Source organism: Phacochoerus africanus, chromosome 5 (assembly GCF_016906955.1).
Source record: "Phacochoerus africanus isolate WHEZ1 chromosome 5, ROS_Pafr_v1, whole genome shotgun sequence".
In the NCBI taxonomy this organism is placed as follows: domain Eukaryota; kingdom Metazoa; phylum Chordata; class Mammalia; order Artiodactyla; family Suidae; genus Phacochoerus; species Phacochoerus africanus.
Window position 1 is genome coordinate 77,428,578 of NC_062548.1, and position 27,037 is coordinate 77,455,614.

The following is a 27,037-nucleotide window of genomic DNA, read 5'->3' on the forward strand; positions in this document are numbered from 1 at the left end:
ACATGACTTGGATCCTGCGGCGTTGCTGTGGCTGTGGTGTAGGCCAGCAGCTGCAGCTCTGATTTGACCCCTAGCCTGGGAACTTCCTTATGCCAAGGGTGCAGCCCTAAAAAGCAAAAAAACCCACAAAAAACGAACCCAGAATTTTATCTGTATTACTGTGATGCAAAAAAGATGCCTTTAGAATCTCTTTCAACATGATGTATTTTCCTAAGTACTGGTTCAGTTCGCTGCTACTGATGTTGTTTTTTAAAAAAAATATGTACATCAACCAGTGGGGATTTTTGTTTATTTTCACCTTTTTTAAAAATAAAAATTCCAAGTTCTTGGAGTTCCCATCGTGGCTCAGCAGAAACAAAACTAACTAGTATCCATGGAGACTCAGATTTGATCCCTGGCCTTGCTCAGTGGGTTAAGGATCCGCCGTTGCCGTGAGCTGTGTTGTAGGTCGCAGATGCAGCTGGTATCCAGCTTTGCTGTGGCTCTGGTGTAGGCTGGCAGCTGCAGCTCCAATTTGACTCCTAGCCTGGGAACTCCACATGCTGTGGGTGTGGCCCTAAAATGACCAAAAAAAAAAAAAAAAAGCAAGTTCTTAACATGCCACTGCAACTGATTCTGCTTTTTGTGGTGTTTCAGGCATACACCAGCCAGTTTGTGTCCCTTGTGATGTTTGCCCTTATGATGTGTGATGACAGGATCTCCATGCAGGAGAGACGCAAAGAGATCATGCTTGGATTGAAGCGGCTGCCTGGTGCGAAGATTCTCACTGTTCTTCTGTCATCTGAGGGAGTGGGAAATGGGTGAAATTCTCTTACCCTTGAAGCTGTGGCTCGTACCTCTTTAGTCAGTAAGATCTTTCCACTTGGCACCTGTTCATTTAAAACTCCCTCACTGATAGCACAGAAGAGTAGAAACATTGGTCTTTTATTCATTGCTACCAATATATTGTTGTTCTCATTATTATATTGGTTCAGTTTATTGTCCCTTTTTCATAGATTTTGCTCATAATTACTTTTTAACAGATTTGATTAAGGAAGTTTTGAGCATGGATGATGAAATTCAAAAACTGGCAACAGAACTTTATCATCAGAAGTCGGTCTTGATAATGGGACGTGGCTATCATTATGCTACTTGTCTTGAAGGGGCCCTGGTGAGTCTTTTCATTTCTGTAAGTCTGTTGACTTAGAGACCTGGCACACATAGTCATACATTTAGATTGAATGCAATAGGTGGAACTTTAAAAAGTGCCTTTTGTATTTTCACATTCTGATTTGTTTACCTTTGAGAAAGTGTACCGGAATACTTAATTCAAAAGTGAAATTCAAGAAGAGTACATTTTGAATGAGTACATTCATGATAACCTAAGATCAACAAGGGCTTGTGGAATTCTGAAACTTCTGTTTACTTGTTGATATTATGGAAATAATGATCTGCTAACCTGTTATATTTATACATCAGTGATCCTTGAATAAATAGAAAGGGATTTCAGACATCACATATCTTGTGTAATATTTATAAAGAATGGGTGTTTGCAAAACACACTGAAGACTAATCTTGTTTTTTCCTACTAGAAAATCAAAGAAATCACTTACATGCACTCTGAAGGTATCCTTGCTGGTGAGTTGAAGCACGGCCCCCTGGCTTTGGTGGATAAGTTGATGCCCGTCATCATGATCATCATGAGAGATCACACCTATGCCAAGTGCCAGAATGCTCTTCAGCAGGTGGTTGCTAGGCAGGTGAGTCAGGGCTGCTGTGAGGATACCTCGGGGGCTCTTAAGAGTTAAGTCACTAAAGCCTATTTTAATTTTATGACATTTGAAGTGATAGACCAGTACCCAGCAGGGGGTTTACCAAACATCCTTAGGTTTACATGTGAGTAATCCAAGATACTCAAGACTTTTGACAGGACCCCAGCGCATAGATCTCATTATACACAGAACCAAGACCAAAACTTAGGTCTTGGCCCCCAAATCTTGTCCTTGTCATGTCATTTAGTGTATGCTGCTCTCTTTTTACTTTATTTTTAGAACTTTGAAAAAAATTTTTTTTTGGCTGCAGCGTGCAGTGGCTTGATGTAGGATCTCATTTCCTAGAGCAGGGATTGAACCCAGGCTGCAGGGGTGAAAACACCAAATCCTAACCACTAGACCACCAGGGAAGTCCTGTTATTTTTTTTTTAAATGTGTATTTCAGGAGGAACTGGATATTACATTAACATCGTGGGCACTGTGCTTAACTGAGTTTTCTTAAGATTATTTGGCTATATATGTCAATCCCAAAAGATATTACTCTCTGGTCACAGTGCTGTGGTTACAGACTTGGGCCTCCAAGACAGGTAGTCCTAGGTTCAGGCATCGAGCCCAGTATTTCTTAGGTGTGTGAGTTTAAACAAATCACTAATCCAACATCTCTTTCCTCAACTATGAGTGAGACTTACTTGTAAGTTTAAATAAGCCTCTGTGAATGAGGCCAGATGAGAATTGTGCAGTGTAAAATTTGCATTTTCACATTCTACAGCCCTCCCTGTGTTTAACCAGCGATTGTGCTTGTGATTTTCTTTCCCAGGGAAGGCCAGTGGTGATCTGTGATAAGGAAGACACTGAGACCATTAAGAACACCAAACGAACAATCAAGGTGCCCCACTCGGTGGACTGCCTGCAGGGCATTCTCAGCGTCATCCCGTTACAGTTGCTGGCCTTCCACCTGGCTGTGCTCAGAGGCTATGATGTAAGTGATGGGCCACTGGGGAAATCTTGGGCTTTTGATAGTTTCCATCTAAGTTTTTAGCTATAGAATTTGAGGACTCCATTATACATACATACATACATAATTTAAATCATTTATATAGGACAGTTCTTCTGGGTCTTTGTTTTCTTTTGGCAAGTTATCTTGTTTTATTTCTCATACCTGACTGGATCCAGGACCCTCCCTGATGGGCGTGTGCATCTTTTGGCCAAGGTGGATTCCAGAGCAGAGGGTTATGGGATGGTATCTGGACTTGCTGTGGCCTCCCCGCCCCCCCCCCCCCCCCCCCCGCTTTCTGACCCAGAGGGGTCTTTCTGTACATGTGAAGTTGGGGGTGTCCTTGACCCTGAGGCTAAGAACTGTGTGACCTCTTGACCTTTTGCCCAAGCAGGGCTCACCCCCTCTCTGCCCCTGCCATTGCCATTATTTAACATGTCCACAGAAGACAAGTACCAGTTACTTGTCTCGGGCTTGTTATTTCTATCTTGAAGTATAGATAGGTGGCTGGTTGTAAATGTCTGTCCTGGGGCTACCTATCTCCTGCCTCACCCTGAGAGGGTCACCACCTCAGAGAGGACCACAGGAGTTTCTTGTGAGCTGAGCTGGCTCCTTTGGAGTTCTTTTTCTCTCTTTTTTTTTTTTTTTTGTCTTTTTGCTGTTTCTTGGGCTGCTCCCATGGCATATGGAGGTTCCCAGGCTAGGGGTCGAATCTGAGCGGTAGCCACCGGCCTACGCCAGAGCTACAGCAACGCGGGATCTGAGCCGCATCTGTAACCTACACCATAGCTCACAGCAACACCAGATCAGTAACCCACTGAGCGAGGCCAGGGATTGAACCCACAACCTCATGGTTCCTAGTCTGATTTGTTAACCACTGCACTACGACGGGAACTCCTGGAGTTCTTTTTCTTAACTGCTTTCAAGTCTTTTTAGGATAGATTATGTTACTATGTTTTCTGTTTTTTGTTTTTTTTAATAAGTAAAAATAATTTGCTTCTAGCATTCCCCGCCCCCAAAGTATGTAATCTCTTAAATCTTGCTCTCGTTTTGCAGGTTGATTTCCCCCGGAATCTTGCCAAATCGGTAACCGTAGAATAAGGAGCATCTGAGATTGGGCGATTAAGCAACACAAGACACCTTTTGTATTTAAAACCTTGATTTAAAATATCACCCCTCTAAGCCTTTTTTAAGTAAATCCTTATTTATATATCAGTAATAATTATTCCATTCAATTTGTGATTTTTGTGAAATTACCTCCTATTTTTCCAGTAAGTTGTGAGGGAGTTTAAATAATGCAATCTATATTGGTATTGGTATCAGAAAGAGATTTAGCTCTCATTTTCTTTAAACGATGCTGAGTATTGGATTTATGGGTCCTCTACTTGAATCTGAGAGGACTGTTGTGTTTTTAAAATAATTGGCATTTGTTTTAACATCTATTCATTCAGGCCAATGAAGTGGTAGTTCATTTAATTGGAATATTTAAAGCCAGTGGCAATATACTCAGACATTCAATTAAGGTTTTGCTAAGTTATAAGATGCTACGATTTTGAAAATTTTTGAAATTTGTGTTTTGATTTTAAATCAAACTGTAAAACTTAAAAACTAAAAACTCTTCTTGGTGGGATTTTGAAGTTAACCTTACTCTCTCAAATTTACTGCCTGTCATCTGGAGGTCAAGGTATCTTAGGAAGCTAAATAGTATGGTATTGCATTGGTTTTCTTGGGCCTTTAAAAAACAGAAAATATTTGTACAGTTTCATAGCATAAACTTGAAATTTGAGCTGCTTTGGACAACTGACAGTATGATTTTAAATCTGAAGTTGGGATACATATGTATTAGATATTCTACTTCTTGTTTTTAAATCTCCTAAAAGTGATTTTAATATGCTTGTATCTGTAGTTTTTTTTAAATTAATGCCAAATGACATTTTATCTTGTTCTTTGAAAACACCACACAGAATTGCTATCATATGTCTCAAATTAAATCAATATCGATATAGTCAGACTTCTCTTCAACTTTGTTCCAGAGGAGAATTCCTTGCAGTTAATTTTAACTTCCCTTCACTGCTTTGTTGCATCAAACTAGTACCTTCATGCCAATTTGCAAGCTCCTTGCAGTTGTTTGGAAGATTTGCAAGTCTTTTGACTGATCATTTGATGCTAGATGTATGTGATGAGCTAGGATTAGAAAAAGCTATATGCTTTACATTAAGTAGTGAAGGATTATTATGTACAATTTAGCATTACTTTGTAGGTATTTTTCTCTCTGTATATTCTTTGTTCTACCCCTGAAAAATACTCAGCAATGAAGAGAATATAAATAAATAAAGTGATATTGAGGTGCCTTCAGCTGGCTAGTGGTCAGAAATGGAAACTTAAAATTTAGATGAAAATATTTAGAGTAGAATATTAGTTTGACACCCAAAAAGTTATGAGTAACAATTTCTTCCTGGAGTTTTTCTGGTCACATCTTGGGGGTTACAGGACAGTGCATTTATATTTTGGACAAGTCCTTCTCTTTCAGAAGTTTTCACTTATAACTTGAGAAGGTAAGATATTTAGCATAATTAAGTAAGCTCAGTCTTTTCTTTTTTCTGTATTTGAACTTCTCGATGGGGTGAAAATTTTTCTAATAACTGTTGTTTTAAGAGAAGCATAGAATTCTGTTGTGTTAAGGTTAGAGAAAGAATTGGCCCGTGTTGAAGTAATTCAGAGGGACTCTTAGAGACTAGAAACTTGTTTTTAAAAATGAAAGAGGATTCCTGTTCATGTCATACATATAAGTACTATTTATCTATTTTAATTGTTTCTAATATTATTTTGTGCAGGCCTGCTAGTTTTAGTGTATGTATAGCGTCACTCTTATGTTCGTTACATCAGCATTTTATGCACATGATTTGTATGGATTTGTAGCATTTCTGAAGTCTGAATTAGCTTTCTAAGTGAAACTATGTGAAATCAGTGGTTAGTTTTCAGTCTGTTTTTTCTCTCCCTTTGTATGTATGTTTGTGTCTCTGTTTCTTGCTTTCAAACACACAACACACTTAAAGCTAGGATAAATTCTAAAGCACATCTCAAAAAGTCACTAGTAAGAAAAAAGAAGTGATATTTTCCAAACAAAGGTGGTTTCTTTTCCCTACCCTTTCTTCTTGCTCCCTATACCACTTAATGTAGTGATGAGGCAAACTGCTAATAAGTGTGGATGCCCAGTTAAAACCAGTATAATAAAGGATGAGAATATCTGATTTTTCAGGAAAGATATTCTGCAAAAGGAGTATTTTATATAAATTCTTATAGTACATTTAAAATTTAAATTCACTTACCCCAAGCCATGAATCCTTTTTAGGCCACAGGTCATGTTAGCTTCTAACACATGGCCAAGTAAATAATCGTTACTTTGGTATCAGTCAGCTTTTCTGTCTTTTAAAATCACCTGTGCCATAGCCGTAGGAAGAAATGATCAGAGGAAGTAATGTTAACTGGTTTTATTTAGTTCGTTATAGCTACATGAGCAACCTATTATGGGGAAGTCACTGCTAGAAGTTGCAAGATACATCCTGTTTCAAGCAAAGTCCACTTGTCCCCAGGCGGACTCGTAGAGACTAGGATCATTGGAGGCACAGGGTGAGAGAGTGGGAAAATGGAGTTGAGCTGTTAAGTGGTGTGAGTGGATTTGTTCACTTAAGTGATGGTCCAAGTGTGGACACATATTGCTTCCTGGGAGGTGAACTGCATTTTGTAGAAGCAGCTGTTATCACAGGGTATAGTCCATATGTCCACGGCACTCTAAGGAACAGCAGTCATTAGATGCCAAGGTGGAAACAGTCAAGCGTCAGAACTAGAATGGCCCTGACACAGGTTATGTTGTAGATGGAGCTGTTGGTTGGAGAGCTAATAAAGATTTTCTTAGGTTCTTAGAAAGTTGTTTCCAAGATGATACTGTCTGATTCTTTTGAATACAGGTCTCTTGACCTGAGTTAATTATGAGGATGAGAGAAAAGGAAGCCTTTTTTTTTTTTTTTTTTTTTAAGCTCCTTGGTAATATTCCTGTGACACATTTCTGTTAACTCTTCAAAGAAGGAAAGCCAGATGAAATGTTTGCTTTAACGAACATATTTTAAGAAGTCCTTTGGGGTCAGTTTTTTTTTTTTTCTCTCTCTCTCTTTAAGATTAGGATATATACTATTAGCAATAAAAGGGAAACAGTAATATTACTGTACACTACAACTTAAGTGATTTTTCTAAAAAGCACAACATCATTGAAAACGTTTATTTAAAAAGAATTCATAGTTCACATTGAATTCGTGAAGGCCAAAGAAATGAAAAGGAATGGTTAAAAAAAAGATGACAAGTCTTTTTCATCCACATGTTTGGTAGGTTTTTGTATACCAGAATACCAGATAGTGTTTTGCCCATGAAAATATATTTCAGATTACTTTATTTTTAGTGTTAGAACGTCAAGTTTAGGAGTTTTAAAAATTAAATAAGTCCCCCCCCCCAATATTTAAAGACTGTTAATATATCAGTATTTCCCTAGCTTGATGAATTTAACTATATCTTCAGATCTGTGACATGATAACCCATAGAACGGATAATATTAGCTTTGAACAAATTGTATCCAGGGTTAAAATAAAAATCACAGGTAACTAGCGAGACTGTGAAGTTATGCCATATTGAGTTGTGAGTCTGTAACAGCTTGATATCAAAGTTATGGAATATACCATAAATACTGGCTAATGAGAACTTTACGGAATTCTCAATTTTCTTACTAGTTTCCGGAATGAATGTAGAAATGACCCTGTTAGCTTTTAAAAACTGTTCTATGGTTAATTTTTATTTTTTGACTTAAATAACACTTTTGGGATTTGTTTAAATTATGTTTCTTACGAGCTGGAAATTTTAGAATCATCCTGGTTTCATTTCAGTTTTCTGTTCTTTAAGATGAATGTTTAGTTTACTGAGCCAATTGGTCATTTCTTCTTCATGTCTTCTAAGTCCAGTGACTGTAATTCTGAACTGTGAATAAGTTACCAAAAACTTACTGGGAATTGCATTTTGAAGCAGTTTGCCAATATTTGAAGTATGTACATGTTTGTCATTGTGTTAAAGATTGTATTGTACTAAGCATGTAGCCAAGGTTTACTTTAGTTGTTAGTAAACATTTCTGATGCTAAAAGTTTATTCATTATTGTTGCTTTTAAAAAGAAGAAATGTTACATAAATATAATCAAAAGTCATATGTCTTCATTCCAACTTCCTGATTATTTTAAAAAGGATTAAGTTAAACAAAGTCTCTCTGCTTTTTTTCTGATGTTATACTCTGTAGGTACTGTACTTTCTCAAGTCTTTTAGAACTTTTTGTGAGAATATGTTGTTTCTAGCAAATTTACAGGGTATACAGTGACCAGCAACTTTGTAGAGGTGAATTGATAGTTGCAAAAAAACGATATTTAAGCTGGGTGAGTAGCAAGACAGCATATACTCCCAATCCAAAGTTTCTGTAGTATCTGGCAATCTTTGAATTGTAGAACAACGATTCCTTTTACAGGATCCTTTTATAAACAGCAAGCCAAAATCTCTATCCCTAGTTGCTTACAGCACTTGCTGTGTTTCACAGGAGGCAAAGTTAGGCCAGGGTGGTTTGAATGAATAGATGTGCTGTGTTGCCTGCCCATAGAATTGAGCCCAATCTCCCATCTCTCTTTTGCTTTCTGTTGCACTGTGGCAGAGCCTGGTGCTGCCACTCCAGCATGGATCGCTTTTTCCACAGGCCACATTTTTTATTTACATGAAATTTAACTTTAGTCCTTGTGAAAAGTTTTCTTTAAATTCTCTTCGACTCACCATCAGTAAGTATTTACTGAGTGCTCATTAAAGGCCAAGAAATAATCTCCCTAAAAATTGAGTCTGCTTTTCATTGGAGTGGATTTAAGGAAAAATAAATTCTTTTTAATTTTTTGGATGAGGGAAAGAAGTCCTTATTAAGTTTTCCTTATGACTCTGAAGATAAATTATTCTCTCTCATTAAAAAAAAAAGTAGAAGCTTTATTAGCTTCATAAGCATCCTGGAGATAAAAACTAATCTGGTAATACTATACAGAGAAGTTGCCAGGTTATAGGGCATTTAACCATCTGACCCCTTTCCAGGAAGTATATACTGAAATAAATTTATTATTCTCAGTTTGGCTAGTAAGGATACAGGAGATTATTTCCAGGGTTGAAAAGACGTATTTGTGAACTTCATATTAACATGATTCATTGACTCAAACACCAAGGTTCACACGTGTGTTTTCTCGTAGAGAATGCTGTTATGTAGCCCTGTTTTCCTTTTCATATTTCAAGAAGTTTTTGAATATGGAGTATGATGTGTAATTGAAAATATGGAATAAAAAATGGAGCCTGTAAACAATTTGGAGAAGTGCTCTCTGATGGAATTATAGTTACTTCCTCCCATTCATGTATCAGTCTGCCTTGGTATATGTTTCTATAAAATTAAAGAGACGTTATGCCTGTTAGGATGGAAGCAACGGGCATGTTTGCATTTCTTTTGATTTCTGTAGTATAGTGCGTGATTTAGAAGCCTCCAACAATGCAAATGAGGTATATATCCTGGAACTCACACTCGGGGGATCTTTTCACTCCGTTTTGCATGTTTTGAAATGGAGATAAATATGGTGAGGTCTCAGAAGGGAAATGGCCAGAATCCCCAAAGCCTGTAATATAAGTAAATACGCGTTAAGAATTCTAGATCCATTATACCTAAAGGACAAATAATTCTTTACTAATATATTCTTTAATTTGGGAGACCCAAAGATTGATAGCCATTAATTTTAGATTGTCATACAAGAGCCAGGCTGAAAAGGTCTAGGCATATCAGGATCACTACAGTTTGTTTCCACCAATAGTAGCCCCTTGGCACTGTTGTCGTCATTAGGAAAAGCTAGTGTGGCTTCAGTCAAGGATGTTTTACAATGGCAAGTCCAAGGTAAGATGCACCCATTAGAAAGGTTTGTCTTCAAATAGTGCCCCTAACTGGGATGGCAAATAGTTTGAGATAATAAATAGACTGTCCGTTTCTAGGCAAGGAGAATTGCATTGAATTCAAGTTTCTTTTGTTAGACTTAATGTATCTAGCCAGTGTGATTTATGAGAGCTCCCCCATTTACTTCATAGGTAGATACACTGTTTGAAATATTGCACACATTTGCTTTGAATTTTATCTCTTTCTGTCGTTTTGTATTTGTCCTTTGAATAAAACTGTAAACCCAATATTGATCTTATTCCTAATTTACTGCTGCTGTGTAGAAACTTAGGAACTATGGGAGGTCTTTGTAGGATTTCTGTTTTATGTTTTTGCATTTCTTTCTTTGAAAGAAACAAATTAATTTTGAAACTTCTTCATATAGATAGATAGTCTTTTTAGGTCCTTGCAGTGAGGCAGAAAAAAATGCTGACCTCTGAGTGCAGAATTGATTTTACTGGCACAACATTCCTAACTTAAGTGCTTTGAGTGGTTTTCTTGGCAGAGACAGATGTATGTAAATGTATTTGTAACTTCCTGGTTCTTGCTGTGACAGAACACAGGAAGGAAGGACCATGACTGTGATTTCCCAGGACAGAGCAAAGTCAGCTGCCATACAGACAACGTTGGTCTCTTCAGTTTGACCTTCCCAAAGTGAGATGATCTTAAGTTAATTGCTCTCCACTCCATTGGGCCTTTGATGCTGAAACTAAGTAAGAGCAGCTCCGAGAATGTTGCCAATCACCCTTTCCAAGATGGTGCTGCTGATTCTTTTTTTTTTTTTTTTTGGCTTTTTGCCATTTCTTGGGCCGCTCCCGTGGCATTTGGAGGTTCCCAGGCTAGGGATCCAGTTGGAGCTGTAGCCACTGGCCTATGCCAGAGCCACAGCAACGCGGGATCTGAGCCGCGTCTGCAACCTACACCACAGCTCACGGCAATGCCGGATCGTTAACCCACTGAGCAAGGCCAGGGATGGAACCCGCAACCTCATGGTTCCTAGTCGGATTCATTAACCTGTGCCACAACGGGAACTCCGGTGCTAATTCTTAATTGTATTATTTTTGAAATTAAATCTATCATGGCTTGGCTTGTGCTTAGATAGGCTGCCTCAAAATTGGATCATTAAGTGGATAATCTTCACAAAATGTAACAGCTATCTCTTATTTTTTTTGTCAGTCGTGCTTTGTGCTGTTCAGTGTACTGGGTCCACTAGGTACACAGATTATATGACAAGAACCTCAGCACAGACAACGTGTATGTTGCTCTGTGCTGAGCTCAATGACTTTGCCATAGTAGTTCCTTAATCTGACCTAGGTTATACTCTAAATAGCATTTTCCCTTATTTTTTTCTTTCAGTGCCTTAAACTTGCAGGGTTAGAGTTTAGTCAAGAAGTCATAAATCGCTACTGGCATTTCCAGTAGGAAAGGATTTGCTATGGAGGATTGGGTTTACACAGCCATCAGGTCTGGAACATGCAGATAAGGGAGGCCACTGTGAAATCTGCCAGTGTAGGAATTGCAGGGAGCTACTGTTGGTGATCTCAGCAGTCCAGAGCACTGGGGCAGTTGTCAGAAAGATGCTTGGAAGATATTGGCAAATCCTGCATTTGCTGACTAGTGTCCATTAGTGAATTTGCAGTTGCCACTGGAGAATATAGACAGACAGACAGACAGGTAGGTAGATAGTCTTTTTTTTTTTTTTTTGGCCTTTTCTAGGGCCACACCCATGGCATATGGAGGTTCCTAGGCTAGGGGTCTAATCGAAGCTGTAGCCACTGGCCTACGCCACAGCCACATGGGATCCAAGCCATGTCTGTGGCCTACACCATAGCTCATGGCAACGCTGGATCCTTAACCTGCTAAGTGAGGCCAGGGTTCGAACCCACAGCTTTATGGTTCCTAGTCAGATTCGTTAACCACTGAGCCACGAGGGGAACTCTGCCACTGGCGAGTATTTACTTATATTTCTCTTTTTACCTTCAAACTGTGCTCCCTGGTGAAATATAATTGGATCTCTGTGCACAAGTTATCAGTAGAAGGCAGAATTTAGAAGGATGGGGATAGGACAGAATATTCAACAGACGTCCATCACAGTTCAATTTTTGGAATACACAGCATCTATAGTCACCCTTGTATCCGTGTTTAAATTTCCAACGAAGAACAAAAAGAATTCCATGATTCTGCCTGACATGCAGCAACTATCCCTGTTGAAATAAAGATGCGCTCACTTTCTTTCCAAGATAAGGAGATAAATTTCACAAATTTCTTGACCCATCTCTGTGGTGTTATTCATTCCCCTTTCTTAATCACAATCCCCCTTGATATAAAAGTCTTATCAGAGTCTTAGGTGGAGTAATTGGAGCAGGAAAGTTGATTAATTAATGTATACATATCAAAGGAAGGCAATATGCATTGCTACTAAGTCCCTCACTTGTACAAGAGTACAAAGTTATATAAATGTATACATGTACATATCTATATACATGTACATACATTTTCTTCTCCTTTACCCATTTTGTGTTCCCTTAGTTCTCAGCAAGCACTCAGGTGGTTGTGATCTCTGCCAGAAAATTTTGCTTCTCCCTATACCTTATACTCCCATACTTGTACCTAAACTGGGGGCCTATACATGTGAAAAAGGTGATGGGAGGAAATTCTGGCAATACAGTAGATTAGATCACCTGAGGAACTTACTAGGACAGAAATGTTAATGTTAGGCAAAAAATGCACACACACACAAAATTCCTTTGCATAGTTGTTTGATGTGAGTTGCCAAGAAGAAAAGAAGAATTTTCAGACACAAAAAGTAGGAAATACTGAAGCTGATGACTATACTAGGAGGGGGGCATCTGTTACTGTTTTGCAGGTTGGATCTTTCAGTTTTCATGGGCCACATATGGGGGACAGGAGACAAAGACATGGATTGGAGAAAGGTGGGAAGTCTGATCAAAATGAACAATAACATTCTTGGCAAAAGATTAAATCAGGAAATAAAATATGTCAGAGGGAGTTATAATGAAGAAAGTGCAGGCCTCAACCTTGGTTGAGGTGGATGAGGGCTAAGTCTGTCAATAGAAGCCCATGGGAATTCCTTATCACGTGATGGTAGTCCCTTGCAGGCTTTGTGTAGAAGTTTTCCATATCTGTATATCCTAAAAAGCCTCAAGCTGAGTTTATTTTACACTGTTCTGAGTTGATGGAGTCCCAGGCACCTGGCAGAAGCAAACCCAAATTCTTTCTGAAGGAATGTACTTTAACACAAGCCTCAAAGCATCCCCACAAGTATTCCAAGAAACAAGCTCAAAATCCAAAATCACAAACATGCCATCATAAGTGAGAGGGGAAGTGACAAATGACAGAATCAAATCTGCAAAGATTGCAGAAATTGGAAATATCAGAAGCAGTGGGGGAATAAGACAAAGGAATAAGTATATAATGTTGAGGCAGATTGCAAAACTAAAAATGAAGTGTAATAATTGAAATTAGAATGGATGAACAAATTAGACATGGGATTTCCTGTTGTGGCTTAGTGGTAACAAATCTGACAAGTATCCATGAGGATGTGGGTTCAATCCCTGGCCCTGCTCAATGGGCTAGGCATCTGGTGTTGCCTTGAGCTGTGGTGTAGGTCATAGAGGTGGCTTGGATCTGGCTTTGCTACAGCTGTGGTGTAGGCTGGCAGCTGCAGCTTTGATTCAGCCCCTAGCCTGGGAACTTCCATATGCTACAAGTGCAGCCCTAAAAAGAAAAGAAAATTAGACACAATTGAAGAGAGAATTGGGGAACTGAAAGACAAGATCTGAAGAAGTAACACAGAATGTGGCAATTTGAATAGAAATGGTAATGGGAACTTCCTTGTTTTTTTTCCTTATCTCAGCTTTCAATATTTTGAGGACTTTCAGCATTTTACCGTTACATTTTATATTTGCTATTGGTTTTTGTAGACACCTTTTACCAGGTTAAGAAAGTTTTTTTCCCTCTAATTTTCATTTGATAAGATTTTTTTTTAAATCTCAAATGGCTCCTTAGGTATAACAAAAGCTTTATCTGCTTCTGTTAAGATCATTGTATTATTTTCTTCCTTTAATCTGTTAATGAGGCAGTTTACATTACCTTCCCAAGATAAACTCAATTTGGTCATTCTAGGCTATAAATTTCTTACTATAAATTGCTTTATGTCATGGTGTGTAATATTTGGGTTGCTCCATTCAAAATATTTTCTGATTTTCATTATGAGTTCCTTTTTTGACCCATGGCTTACTGAGAAATGTTTCTTAATTTCCAAACATATGATTCTAGTTATCTTTTGTTACTGATATCTAACATTCTATCTATCTTTTTGTTGCTTATATCTAACACGGTCAGGGAACATGCTCTGAAGTATTTTAACCTTTTGGATACTTACTTTCAGTCTGGTATATAGTCAGTTTTTTCATGTGTTTTATGTGTGCTTGTCTTATTATGACTATTATGCTGTTGCTGCGTACAGTGCTCTATACTGTCCATTAGGTTGTCAGTTCTGTTCAGATCTTATATAGCTTCATTGATTATTTTGTTTGCTTGTTCTGTCAGTTATTGAGAGAAATCTATTGTGATAGTGGAATTATCTCCTTTCTCGTATTACTGCTTTATTTCTTCTCTTCGCTTTAGGTATTTTGATACTGTATTTACATGTGTACACAAAATTATAATTAATGAGGTAACTTTTTCTATTATGAAATAACTTTTTCTCTAGTCATAATTTTTACTTTATGAGTCAGTTTGCCAATAATACAGTCAACTCAACTTCTGGTTAATATTTGCATGATGTATGTTTTTTATCTTTTTATTTTAAAACTTTTTTTTTTTTTTGTCTCTTTGCTATTTCTTTGGGCCGCTCCCGCAGCATATGGAGGTTCCCAGGCTTGGGATCTAATCGGAGCTGTAGCCGCCGGCCTACACCAGAGCCACAGCAACACGGGATCCGAGCCGCATCTGCGACCTACACCACAGCTCACGGCAACGCTGGATCGTTAACCCACTGAGCAAGGGCAGGGACCGAACCCGCAACCTCATGGTTCCTAGTCAGATTCGTTAACCACTGCGCCACGACGGGAACTCCCTAAAACTTTTTTGATACTTAGGTTTTGTTTGTTTTTTAGAGTCACACTGGTGCCATATAGAAGTTCCCAGGCTAGGGGTCCAATTGGTGCTGCAGCTGCCAGCCTATACCACAGCCACAGCAATGCCAGACCAAGCCACCTCCATGACCTATACCACAGCTCACAGTAATGCCAGATCCTTAACCTACTGAGCAAGGCCAGGCATTGAACCCACATCGTCATGGATACTTGTCAGGTTCTTAACCCACTGTGCTACAATGGGAACTCCTGATCCTTATGTTTTAGATATAACTATTGTAAACAGCAAAAAATTAGACTTAAAAAAAATCCAATTTGAAAATATTTGTCTTTATTTTTATTTTTATTTTTTGGCCTTGTCTGGAGCATGTGGAAGCTCCTGGGGCAGTGGTCAGACCTGCACCACAGCAATGGCCTGAGCTGCTATAGTAACAACCCTAGTTCCTTAACCTGCTGCACCATAAGGGAACTCCATTTGACTTTTAAGTAGAGCAATTTACATTTAAAAATGAATTTACTTTCATATAGGTTAATACCTAGCATTGTTTTGTACCTTCTCTTTCACCTTCTAGTCCTGTGTTTCTTTTTCTCTCCTTTTTTTGACCCTTCTCTGGGTTAAATTCTTTTTTTCATCCATCTTATTTTTTTCACTTCTGTTTGGATGTTATACTCTGTTTATGTTCTTTTAGGGGTTACTGTAGAAGTCACAGTGTTCATCTATAGCATATCAAAGTCTGAAATTAATCTACTTTATTCTCCCAGACTATGGAAGGATCTTTGGAAATTTTAATTTTGTTTCTCCACTCCTTACTAATGTTATTATTACATATATTTCAATTATGTTATTTAATGACAAAAATTATTATTCTTTTATATTGTCATGTCATTGTTCCTTTAGATTTATCTATGTTCTTTATTCGTTCTTGCTTATCATGGCTGTGTCTGGGATTGCTTCCTTTGGATTTCCTTTGGTGATGCACTGCTGGAGGCGGATGCTTTCTGATTTTGCTTGTGTGAATACATCTTTATTTTGCTGGGCATAGAATTCTAGGTTGGCAGTTATTTTCTTTTAACACATAATCTCCTTGCTTCCATTGTGGCTGAGGAGATAAGCTATTGTTCTTAAAAAGAATCTACTATTTCTCTAAGGTGCTTTTTAGGATCCCCTCCTCAGTTTCAGTGGTCTGCAGCTTTGTTCTGTTGTTTCTAAGTGTGGATTTCTTTTTGCTTATCCTGGTTGAGATTCACTGAGCTTGACTTCATGGATTTTGAATTGGAAAAATTTCATCTAGTAACTCTTTGAATGTTGTTCCTTCTCCATTTAGCCTCTCATTTCCTTCTGGTACCTTGATTAGACATAAGTTAGACCATCTCACCCTATCCTCCATGCCTTTTAACCTGCCAGGCATGTTTTTCATCTTTTGTCTCTCTGTGAATCATTCCAAATAATTTCTTCTCATCTGTCTTCTGGTCTAGTTTACTCTTAGCTGTCTCTAGTTTGTTTTGAAAGTAATTCTTTGCGGATTTTTTAAAAAACCAGCTCTATTAAGGAATACTTTATAAACCGTAAATTTTATCCATTTTCAGTGTGGAATTCCATATGTTTTTGTGAATTTACAGTGTTGTACAACAGTCACCTCATTCCAGTTGTAGAATGTTTTTATTTCCCTAGAAATTTCTTTTTGTGCCTGATGATAGTCAATCCACTGACTTTTAAATTTCAGTGATTTTGTACACACACACATTTTGTGTTGCCTTAGAAGTTCTTTTTGGTTATTTTTCAACCTTGGTCACCATCTTCTCTTCCTTGAAGCTTTTTTTGTCTTTGTCTTTTACTTCTTTAAACACAATATACAGAGTTATTTTTAAGTCTATGCCTGATATTTCAGGTATCTGGACAGTCTGTTGTTTCTGCTGGCATTCATTCCTGATGGCTTGTTTCTTTGTGTGGTTTGTTCACTTCAACTGTGTGTTCCTCAGAGAATTACTTTGAAGCCTAGGATGAAGGTGTATTCCTTCAGAGAGGTTTTGCATTTAATTCTGTGAGGCGCCTAAGACTCTACCAGTTCAGAATTGCTTTCTGTGTTCATGGTTTGAAATCTTTGCCATCAAGTAGAATTTGGGGCTTAAATGTGCACAACTTTAACTCCTAAAGGACCTGTTTGGGACCTGGTCATCCCTGTTTCCCAGTCCAGTTTTACCAAGAGAGACTATTATGCCTCTTTTTAGGCCTTGAGGAAGTAGCTCTTAAATTTTAATGTGCTTGAGCAGTCTCAATTAAAAACTGCAGATGCTCAGGTCAACAGCAGAGACTAGGATTCAGGGGGTGGAGTTGCAGCCCAGGAACCTGCATTTCTAACAATCACCAAAGATAATCTGGATACGAGTAGCCAAGATCCACATGTTGAGAAACATCATCTTTAGATCTCATAGCGTCATTGTGTCCAGGTACAGCCTCAGGCAAGAGTGTGTATGAGCCATGGTTCTCTGTCTCCCTGGAGGAAAACATTCATTGCAGTGTTCAGTCACCATTTATCTGTCTATATTCATGGGCTGACCTACTCATGTCTACCCTTTGGACCACGGTATGAGAGGGAGCACTGTGTACCCCTGCAGATCTGGATCTGAATGAATTAATGAGAGAAAAAGGACCTTGCATATTGTGGTATTGTGGTGTATAGTAAGAAATATATATTTGTTCTTTAGTTTCTGGCACAGAACTCCTAACCCCCTTGGAATTGCTTGAGTGATGAGCATCATAAAGATGCTCTTGATGTTAAGTAACTTTTGGAAAGCTCCTGGGTCACTAGGGATGGGGGCTAGTTGCCAAGGGAACCAACCACATGATTAGAAGTTTAGAACTTTCAGCCCCATCCTCTGATTTCTAGGAAGGGGTGAGGGGGCTGGAAGTTGAATCAATCAGCAGTGACCATTGAGTCAATCAACTATGCCTGTGTGATGAAGCCTCCATATACACCCAAAAGGACAGCATTTGGAGAGCTTCTGGGTTGATGAACACATGGAAGGAAGGGCTGGGAAAGCATGAAGACTCTGTGCCTCACCCCGTGCATCTCTTCTCTCTGGCTGTTGATTCATATTCTTTAATGCCTTTTGGAATAAGCCAGTAATCTAGTGAGTAAACAGGTTTCCTGAGCTCTGTGAGGTGCTCTGGCAATTTAATTGAACCCAAGTTAGGGGTGGGGATGATGGGAATCTCTGATTTATAGCCAGTCTGTCAGAAGCACAGGTTGATAACCTGGATTTGTGATTGGCATCTGAAGTGGAGGGCAGTCTTGTGGGAATGAGGCCTTAGCCTGTGGCCTCTGATGCCCTTTCTGGATAGGCAGTGTCAGAATTGAGTTGATTGCTAGGTGGGGAGGGGACTGCCCTCCCCCCTCCCCCATTGGAACTGGTATCAAACATTAATAGAGTTGTTCAAATACTTAAAACATTGGGGAGGAAGTAATAATGTAAAAGGCCTGGTTTATACAAAAAATTATTTAGCTCCTCTATTCTCGCCACCAGTTGGAGCCGAGCTAAGCAGAGACATCCTTTTCTTGGTGTGATGCTTGGATTGAAACACACTAGGATAAGCCAATTCACCTTTCTCTAAAGTCTTTTTTTGGCTCCCACATACCCTGGCTGAGATGGAAATGTGTGAATTGAAGGCTCACTTGAGATTGAAAAAAGATAGTGAACTGGGGCCTTGAAGCTCTTAAACACTTATTACCTGAGAAAATGTCTATAAAAGTACTTTTAAGCCTGTAATATAAGTAACGTATGTAATACATGTAACATATGGAGGGTGAAACTTAATAGAAATGTGAATGGGAAGGAGGTAAGAGAAAGTATCACGTATTCTCTATGAAGAACTTTAAAAGGTAAGTGAAACTATAGCAAACCAGATTTAAAAAAGAAAGAAAGAAAGAGAAATCCCACATTTGACCAGACTTAATAAACAACTTAAACTCTATGTGTTGCAACGTCACTATGTCTCTGTGGGTCTGGTTTCCTGGTTTCAAGGGGGACATTTCAGGTAAAAGCCATTCTTGCTGCTTGGCCATAAATCTCATGCTTTATACACTTGAAAATAATAAAGTTCTTGATTCCAGTTAATTTCACTTTTATGTTATTAATACCCCTGTCCTTTCGAAAACTGGAATGTGGAATGCAATGTGGCAGATGTTAAAAAGTGGGAAAAAGCTGTTGGAAAATAATCTGATGTCAATTTACTTTTCTCCTGGAGTAGAGCAATCCTTTCCCCGGTGCTTAGGCCCAGACTGTCGACCTCAGGCGGGCAGATGGAAAAGGGTGGCTGTCACTGGTGCCTTCTCTAGAGGTCCCTCTTGTTGGGGGGATTGGAGATCCCCGCTTGGGTGTAAGTGGGTCAAACGTGTTCATACTTGTCTAAGTGGGTGGGTGGGGCCCCCCAGAGGCCTATTCAGGTGAACTGAGCAGCCTCCTGTGGGTTAGACTGGATGCCTCTGACCTCAGCAGCTGGAGGGCAGGGTATCCTGAGACAAGCCAGGGGCCACCACTTGGACTGGCCCTTGGATATATGGCTGAGGTCTTCATGAGACAGGCTGGGACCTGGGACCCTTTGCTGCAGTGTTTGCACCTAGACAAACATCTCTTCAAGCAACAAAATACAAAGAAACTATATGGGACTAAAAATAACTGCATGCACAGTTGGGGCAAATTATGGACAACAAGACACAAAAATACCCAAAAAACCCAATTGCCACTTTTTTTTTTTTTTTTTTTTAAATAGCAAGCAAGCAAGCAAACGAAGTCTTTACTACAGAAAAGCAAATAGCTCCCAGGACAGCTGGGAGCGGGGAGGAGAGCCCCTCTCTTTATTTTTTTTATTTTTTTATTTTTTTGTCTTTTTGCCATTTCTTGGGCGGCTCCCACGGCATATGGAGGTCCCCAGGCTAGGGGTTGAATCAGAGCTGTAGCCACCGGCCCACACCACAGCTCACAGCAACGCCAGATCCTTAACTCACTGAGCGAGGCCAGGGATCCAACCTGCAACCTCATGGTTCCTAGTTGGATTTGTTAACCACTGAGCCACAACAGGAACTCCCTCTCTATTGTCTTATAGGGGTTTTTAGCCCTTAAAACTAGGAGGGTGGATGGGTACCAATGTGGGCTCCAGAAAGAGGTGGTTTTCTCCCATTGGCCATTTCCAATTACCTGTATCAGTCCCAACTGCCACTTCTGAAGAGCTGGGAGAAAAAGCAGGGGACTATGCGTGTCCCCCACACACACCCTGGTCAAAGAGGTGGGCAAACCACCTAAGCTACCCCTCTAGCCTGACCCCTGGGCCCAGCTGTACCCCATGTAAGGAACCAGCTTGCCCCTGCCTCCAGGGATGAGCAAGGGACGTCACTTGTTTTCCCTCTGTCCCCCACCACCTCGTTGCAGCAGGGCCCTGAATAAAGCCTTGCCTGAGTTTCTTGTCTGGCCTCTTAGCAATTTCTAAGGAAAGGCAAGAACCCTGATTGGTAACATTCGGGTGGCAAGGGCTTCTAATGCTAATCTTGTCAACAAGCCAGTTAATGGGCCCAACAGCTTGGTTTGGTGCTTATTCCTTGAGCAGAACACTGAGGAAAGTGAGGGCTCCTCCACAGCTTCACTACATCCCACCAAGTGCCCTGACTTCTGGGGAGAATGCAGAGGTGACAGGGACCCCACGGACACCACCACAGGCTAGGCTGCGCTGTGCCTCTTCTCTCGATAGCTTTGTTCAGGGGCGCATCTCAGTGTACCCCTAGGATGCTCTGTGAGCAGGTGGGAGAAAAGCCCAGCGTGGTCACAGTGGGCCACATGTTAATGCTATTTTACGGCCCTGCACGCCTGTGGGGCCCAAGGAAACTTGGGTTACATAAAAAAGGAAAAGCATACTGTAGTTGGCAAACAAAATGCGTCTGTGTGTGTGTGTGTGTGTGTGTATGTGAAATGAGCCTTCATTTAGAAACTTTGGCCATGGTTTCATCCAGTTCCCCACCACTTTTTAAATGATATTTTCTGAGCCTGGAAACCAAGCAGGCAGATCATGGAATTTTGGCTGGAGATGTTTTTCAAAAAATGTAGGCTAGCAGTGAAAAAGGAGGTGGGAATTTGGCCGGGAGGCCTCTATGGGCTGCAAACCAAGCAGGGTTACCATGGTGGTGCGTCTACTGTTTATACAAACAAAGGTTTTTCCTGACAAACATACTTCATATTTAATAATCCTCACTCCACAGGGGCCTCTTCACTTTGTGTGGTGTTAGTTTGAGCCATTTGGACTTGAGTAGAATTTTATTATTTTGCGAGGCTGTTTTCAGGCACCCAATGCACTTCAAAACTAAGTGTTAAGGACTGCTATCTCGAAGGGCAAGGGTGAGCGGTGGCTAGTGGAAGAGAAATCAACCTGCAGTATGACAGTGTGACACAGGCTTTCCATGGATCTAAAGTCTATGGGACCAGCCTATACGGAGCATCCAGAGGTATAGACTGCCATTGCAATTCAGGTCACGAGCGCAACAAAACGTGACTCCACTTCCCTAACTTCTCTGCCTCTTCAGAGCACTTGCAGCCTTCCCAGTCAACCATGTGTCCTGTTGCCATTGCCTGAGGGGTGAGCCCACAACCAGGCATCTGTGAAGCCTTAACAAGCTCCAGTATTGTACAAGGACCCATTTGGTGACTAGTAATGGAAAATCCTACTCTCTTGAGTTGAAGCACAAAAGGGACTTTATTGGATCATGTTAATTGGAAAGGCAGGGGAGTAGATCAGTCCTCAGGAATCACTGGATCCAGCTTACCTGCCCCTGTCTCCAGAGGGTCCCAGATTCTGGCAGATCTGACATTGCTCCCTCTAGTCTCTAGGAAGATTGAGTCCTTCTAGAAACTTACAGTATGAGATAAGGAACAAAGAGAGTGCTTTCAGGCATCCTTTTCCCAGGAACATAAAGGGATTAGGAATCTCTGAAAGTTTGGGTAGAGCTGTTTGCATTTTTCCCCCTCCCCGAACATCTGGACACATCTGTGGACCTGTCCAGAAGCTTAGAGCAGCCTATGAGGGTCTCCAGTTGTTGACTCATCACAGCCCTCTGGGGTCTCTGAAGCCAGTGAGGAGCACCAGGCTTCCGGACTGATGCCCTCCCAGCATTTTCCTAATGAATAAACTGGTTCTGTCCCAAGGGTACCAAAGTGCCTGATGTCCGAATGTGCAGCACCAGGCCTCCAGTGATCCAGACTAACCCCGTTATGCACCCTGGGTATCCCAGCCAATCTGGGGTCTATCCATCAGCATCATTTACCTCAACTTCAGGGCTCTTCACAACTACTGGACCTCAGTGTCCCCCACTGCCCTCAATGATACAGGCATTTCTGAAAGTCCTCCGGAGTTTTGCCCAGGTGTTTGGGGACAAGTGCACACCTAGGGTCTTCTGCTAGGCCTGGGTTGGATGTCTGCCACACCTGTCGTGCCCTCTCCTTGAGCCATGCCTGGCTCCACCCACCCCTCCCTGGTCACCCCAAAGCTGCAGACTTTGCAGGCACCACGGTGCTCAGGGCCTGCCAGTGGGGCTGGAACAGTACAGCGTGACCTCCACTCTCCCGCTCTTTGCCCCACTGTCTCCTCAAGTTTCTTCTCCTCCAGGTGCCCTGTTGCCTTCTGCCCCTTGAACACCTGTCCTACCCTTCTGGGCTTCCATACTACTTGTCATTTTAAGAGGGGACCAATGAAGTGCAAAGACCTTGGGATTCATGGAGCTGGAATCCAGATGGCCTCATTCTCTGCTTTTTTTCTTTTCTTTCTTTCTTTTTTTTTGGGGGGGTTGGAAGGGTGGGCTTTTTAGGGCCATACTGGCAGTATATGGAAGTTCCCAGGCTAGGGTTGAATTGGAGCTACAGCTGCCAGTCTCCACAGCAACGTAGGATCCGAGCGGGCATCTGCGACCTCCATCACAGGTCACAGCAACGCCAGATCCTTAACCCACTGAGCGAGGCCAGGGATGGAACCCACGTCCTCATGGATACTAGTCAGATTAGTTTCCACTGAGCCACAGATGGAACTCCTCTGTTTTTTCCTTTTATAACTATGTTAAAAAAAGATGCCTGAGGGGCTGTTTAAAGGGAGGGGTCACTTTGCAAAATACAGTCGGGTTTTAGTTTTGAGAGACTAATTTGAGAACTGAGGGCAGTGGAACAATGCAGATGGGGTGTTTGCACGAGGGCGCTGTGGAAGTAGAGCGCTGAAGGCCGCACCAACTTGGTGTAAAGACAGCTGTCCATGGTCAGAGGGAAAGGGCAGCTTTGAGGAAGTGCCCACATTGGCGCTCAGAATCGACTGTATTGGCAAAAGAGGGGGTTCATTGGGTGGAGAAAGGATCACCTTAGCAAGAGAAAATAGAGAATGTCACAGAGAGGCCCAGGCTCCCCGGAATGTGTTGAACTAAAGGTTGGGACCACGGGGGTCCACAACACCCACGATTCCAAGTGAGGCTGAACCAGAACAATGCTATTTTGTGCTGTTATTGCGACCTTCCTGTTCCCACCCTCAGATGTGTGACTGGGAGGAAGCAGAGAGTGACCCAAATGGACAGATCGGAGAAATTGTTAGAGAATAAAAACCCCAGAGGGAGAACGGAATGGTGCCCTGGATTACAACAGTTGCTGTGACGTGAAGAAGCCACCAGGGGGCAGTGCCTCCCTAGCCTTCTCTGTTCGAATGGGCACAATCCCGAGGAAGTCGGAGGAAGAAAGGAAACATAGCCACAAGGCTAGGCCCTTGATCCTGGGCAGTTTTCTTTCTTCTTCGGCAGAGCGCACTGCTCCTGCAATTACGGCGCGTGAATTGCCCTGGGGGCTGAAGGGTGTGAAGTGTATGGGTGGGAACCCATCTAGAGCCACCCGGGGGACCCGCTCACGCTGCAGACCCCGGGGGCATCCGGCTCTCAGCTCTCACCCACCATGTCACCCACCATGGCCTCTTCTCCTCCTTCCAGAAATGCTTGGTGAGCAGCCACTGCGTATCAGGCACTTTTCTAGGCCCTGCGGGCACGGGTCGTGCTGGAATCTAGGCTCTGGAGGAGAGGGGCAGAGGTCTCCCCGCAGCTCCTCCCACGTGGCCACCACCTCCACCTGTGTCCGGAGCCCCAGACGCACTGGCACAGCGGAAGATGCTGCAGTCCACCCAAACCGGCCTTTGGAAGGCCAAGTGACAGAAGGCCTTCAGCTTTGTTACATCTTTTGTCTCCTGCACCCGGGGTGTGGCTGGGATAACCCGGAGTGGTGATCGGATGACGGAATCTGCAGGGGCGTGCAGTGACCACCAGGTGGCGCTTAGAGACACCAAAGGGGCAGTGATCTCAAGGGTGGTGATCTCAGGGGCCAAACATTTCTTTGGGGCCACAATACATCACAGTGACAGGGCAAGCAGAGCAGTGCTTTGGAACAGCTCATTCGTCCCCTACTTGCTCAGAAAATTCTCAAGAGTGCTCTGAAGGCGGAGGTAAATATTCACCTGCAAGGTTCGTTCATCTAGCCTCCCACCCAGGGTCAGGGCAGAAGTAAATGCACTGGTGTCTGCAAGACAAGGGGCTCCAGGGCTGAAAACTGTTTCCCTCTGTATTTTGGATTTCTGTAGTTTCTTTCTGCCTCCTTAACTGGATCCAGGGAGTGGCTGTTGCCTTGGAGACCTGAGGGCAGAGCCCTGGCTTCTTGTGGCAAGTGGGGCTGTGGGGGAAGAGGGGTTCCTGGCTGAAGGATGACCACCCTAGGTAGGTAATTAGTTGTGGGATTTACACACAAAAGCCCCCCTACAGTTATGCAAAGCTTCATACCTCTTCTACTAAAGCCCATCTGTGCCCATCATTTTGAATCCCTATGGGGCTGGTTTTTGAGCACAGAATTTAGGAGCACAGCCACCCTCCCCAGCCAGACCTTTGCCTGTCTGGCATTTGATGGCAAATTGCAACTTTCCAGGGCTTTAAAACTCAGGTGTTGAAATCAAGAAAGTAAATCTGTCTTTAAATATCTTTCTCCTTAAAATTTGTTCTCTCTTTTCTTTTTGGCCGCTACCCCTCTGGCACAAGGAAAACAGCTAAGGCTGAAAACAGCAAGGCTGGGCTCTCTCTCAGTCTACTGCACCAGAAAAGAATGTCAGTGTCCTCAAGGTAAGCATGCTGTCTGCCTCCGAGTCCCTGGCTGGGGGTGACCAGGACGCCTTTGACTCTAAAACGAGGGTCCAAGGTAAGAGGGATTTTTGCCTTGATTTGGAAGTTGGATCTGGTTATTCAAAACAATTCTGAATTCTGGGGTGTCAAGGTAGCTTTGGACTCTGGGTCTCATTAATGCCTGCTTCTTGCTCCGTGAGTAGTGGCCCTGGTAGGGAGAAGGACAGACATCAGCCTTCTAGGTGGCCAGCTTGTCTGCTAATCATCTCGGTTGGCTTGGAGGGATTGGCTTGTCAGAGGGGTGGCGGATCTGAAAGGGCCTGGGCTGGGGGACGGGGCCGGGAGTACCAGCCACACTGAACAGCAGATACAGACAGACGGACCACGCTTGATTCAGCCTTGACCCCCGCCTCCCCACCACTGGTTCCTCATTGTTTGACCTCGATGTGTGACTCTCAGCAGTTACCTGCTAGTAGACACCCACCTTTCAGTCAGCTTCACAGCCACTGCCTCCACCCTCGCCTCTCAGGGTGTGGTCTTACAAGAACCTGTCCTGTGTGGTCCTGGCTCTGCCTCGACATCATGTCAGCACCTGGCTGCCCTGGCCTGGGACGAGGGACCACTGCTCTTCTTTCCACTATTCCATGCAGGGGTGTGGGAGGTAAGCCTTTCTCTTAAGGCCCCGCCAGGACCAGGCTGACATATTTAGCAGATGGTTCTGGAGGCTTGGACAAGCAGAGGCAGTGAGACACAGAGTGTCCTGGTGGCCTCCTACCAGATGTGGTGGCTCTTAGGGTCATGGGTCCGTCCTCAGGAAGAAGAGTTCTAATGCCACCACCTCTCCCCCCAAAAGAGAGCTCAACGTGCCCTCCCTAGACCCAGGCCTTCAAGTAGGAGAGAGAATGGGACGGGAATTTACCTTTGGGACAGACTTGCCTTTGTCCCCAGGCCCAGAGAGAAGAGGAAATGCCTTTTCCCTGCAGCCCAGGGCTCAGAGGCTTTCGTTTCCTGTGCTGGGATCTGCCTTTCCTAGGACATTCGCCGCAGGGCTGTTCATCCAGCCCCACCCGTCGGCCCTGTAGGATGGGCTTGAAGAGCAGCCTCGAACCAGCAGCCACTGGAGGAAAAGGAAATCCAGCCCCTCTGCCTCCCGTCAGCACCAGGTGACGCTCACCTCTGCACAGAGCATCTGCACTCAGCTTCCTGGTGTGGACTTTTGCAGGACTCAAGGGGGTTTTCTCAGAAAAAGGCAAATCTGCCTCGGGGCGGATTTAGGTATTGATTCCTCCTCATGGACAGTAACCGCCTGGAGCCTGGGAGCAAGGCTTTCCTGGAGTTTAGACAATCTCCAGGCGCGGAGGTCCCAGCTAGGGCACCACAGGGTTTCTGTGTCCCTCTGTCCCCATCTCCACTCCCGCTATTTCAAAGCTCTCAGTTTCCCTCCAGCCTCCTACCCTGCCACCTGCCCCCATTCTTGGCAGCTGCTCTAATTTGGGGAGAAAACAGAACCAGCAGTCCCTGGCCCCCAGCTCCCATCCACATGCTGCAGGCAGGTAGGCTGGCTCTTGGCGTCTCCTCTTCTCCTGTCACCCTGGAGAAGGCGGGCTGCCCCACCCAAGCAGCTCACCCAAGTTCAGATGGGCGGCTGTGGAAGTCAGCCTTTAAAAAGACTCTGGTCTTTTTTCTTTTCAGGGCCACACCTGCAGCATATGGAGGTTCCCAGGCTAGGGGTCAAGTTGGAGCTACAGCTGCTGGCCTACACCACAGCCACAGCAACTCGGGATCCAAGCTGCGTCTGTGACCTACACCACAGCTCATGGCAACACTGGATCCTTAACCCACTGATCGAGGCCAGGGATTGAACCCATGTCCTCATGGATACTGGTTAGATTCATTACTGCTGAGCCATAATGGGAACTTCACGGTTCTGTCCTGTTTGCCCTCTGGCTCCTTCACTTATTCACTCTTTTGGAAGCCGG

General features: G+C 42.6%; 1 protein-coding gene and 1 long non-coding RNA gene across 4 annotated transcripts in view; both read left to right on the forward strand.

The window, feature by feature from the left end:
• Positions 1-9,274, forward strand: part of GFPT1 (glutamine--fructose-6-phosphate transaminase 1) — a 56,555-nt gene extending 47,281 nt beyond the window's left edge. For all 3 annotated transcript variants that reach the window (XM_047781883.1, XM_047781881.1, XM_047781882.1), the window contains 5 exons: positions 637-751; positions 1,023-1,150; positions 1,572-1,739; positions 2,569-2,730; positions 3,802-9,274. In XM_047781883.1, the coding sequence (XP_047637839.1) occupies positions 637-751; positions 1,023-1,150; positions 1,572-1,739; positions 2,569-2,730; positions 3,802-3,846 (618 nt within the window). In that variant the 3' untranslated portion in view covers positions 3,847-9,274. The remainder of the gene's footprint in view (positions 1-636; positions 752-1,022; positions 1,151-1,571; positions 1,740-2,568; positions 2,731-3,801) is intronic.
• Positions 9,275-22,985: 13,711 nt separating this feature from the next.
• LOC125126825 (uncharacterized) lies at positions 22,986-26,780 on the forward strand. Its single transcript, XR_007134794.1, has 3 exons — positions 22,986-24,394; positions 24,530-24,662; positions 24,978-26,780. It is a non-coding gene; the product is annotated as an uncharacterized LOC125126825 (long non-coding RNA).
• Positions 26,781-27,037: the final 257 nt, after the last annotated feature.